General features: G+C 47.2%; 1 protein-coding gene across 2 annotated transcripts in view; it reads left to right on the forward strand.

Moving 5' to 3' along the window:
- The first annotated feature begins 301 nt into the window (after positions 1 to 301).
- The window catches only part of GABRA1 (gamma-aminobutyric acid type A receptor alpha1 subunit), an 87,128-nt gene continuing 86,567 nt past the window's right edge, over positions 302 to 862 (forward strand). Inside the window, exon 1 of one of the 2 annotated variants that reach the window (XM_019506490.1) lies at positions 302 to 743. In XM_019506490.1, coding sequence (XP_019362035.1) covers positions 598 to 743 — 146 coding nt within the window. In that variant the 5' untranslated portion in view covers positions 302 to 597. The remainder of the gene's footprint in view (positions 744 to 862) is intronic. The other variant, XM_019506491.1, reaches the window with a different exon arrangement.

Raw genomic sequence — 862 nt, forward strand, 5'->3', positions numbered from 1 at the left:
ATATATATATATATATATATGCGCACACGCGCGCACACACACACACACACACACCCCGTGCTGCATCGCCTATGTCTCCTAGCTTGCTTTCATTCATATTTATCCAGCGATTAAATATTTGATCAAAGGTCGATTGCTAACGCAGATGGGTTGCATTTTGAATGCACGAACCTTAAAATAGACTGTTTTGTAAACTGCAGGTGTCAAAAGCTTCCAAGTGTAAGCTCCCCCCTCCCCAACGTACACCCTCCCCCCAAAATCATAATAATGCTGCAGATTGTAGAAGGATTTGAGTCTGCAGCCAGAGAGAAAGGGATTAGGGCGAGAGCACTGGAAGTTAAATTGTGCTGCATATAAAAAATGGGCGGATTGGTCTCTAGATGAGAGCTTGGTACCACCTTCCTTTCTAAAATAAAATCTCTCTGGCATGAAGTCACAGCCTATTTCACATCCGGTTTACCCTGGGACGTATTACTACTGTCTTGGTAAAGAGAAAGCTTTTGTTGTATAGCTGCGGTCTGAATATTGGGAAAAGAAATTTGGGTGTTAAATCGCCAAGACCGAAGCACCGACAGAGTCCATGATGGCAGGGACCGAATGACTGAGAGGCAGAGCCGAGAAAGGCAGCACAGCCTCAGCCACTCCAAGGGCTCCTTACCTTCAAGCAGCCTTGATTTCTTGGGCGATTTTCTCTGGCAGACTTTTTCAGCGATTCTGCGAACCTGTGCCCAGAGGGGTTCTCGGTAAGAGCTGCTTATTTACTGCTAACAGACCTTTGATCGCTCAGGTTTTTCTGGAATAACACAGAGGTATAGGGATGACTGTGCCCCCCCCCCCCCCTCTCGCCGGGACCCCGAACCCT

The sequence above is a fragment of the Gavialis gangeticus genome, unplaced genomic scaffold, assembly GCF_001723915.1.
Source record: "Gavialis gangeticus isolate Ggan-Ray unplaced genomic scaffold, GavGan_comp1, whole genome shotgun sequence".
Lineage (NCBI taxonomy): Eukaryota > Metazoa > Chordata > Crocodylia > Gavialidae > Gavialis > Gavialis gangeticus.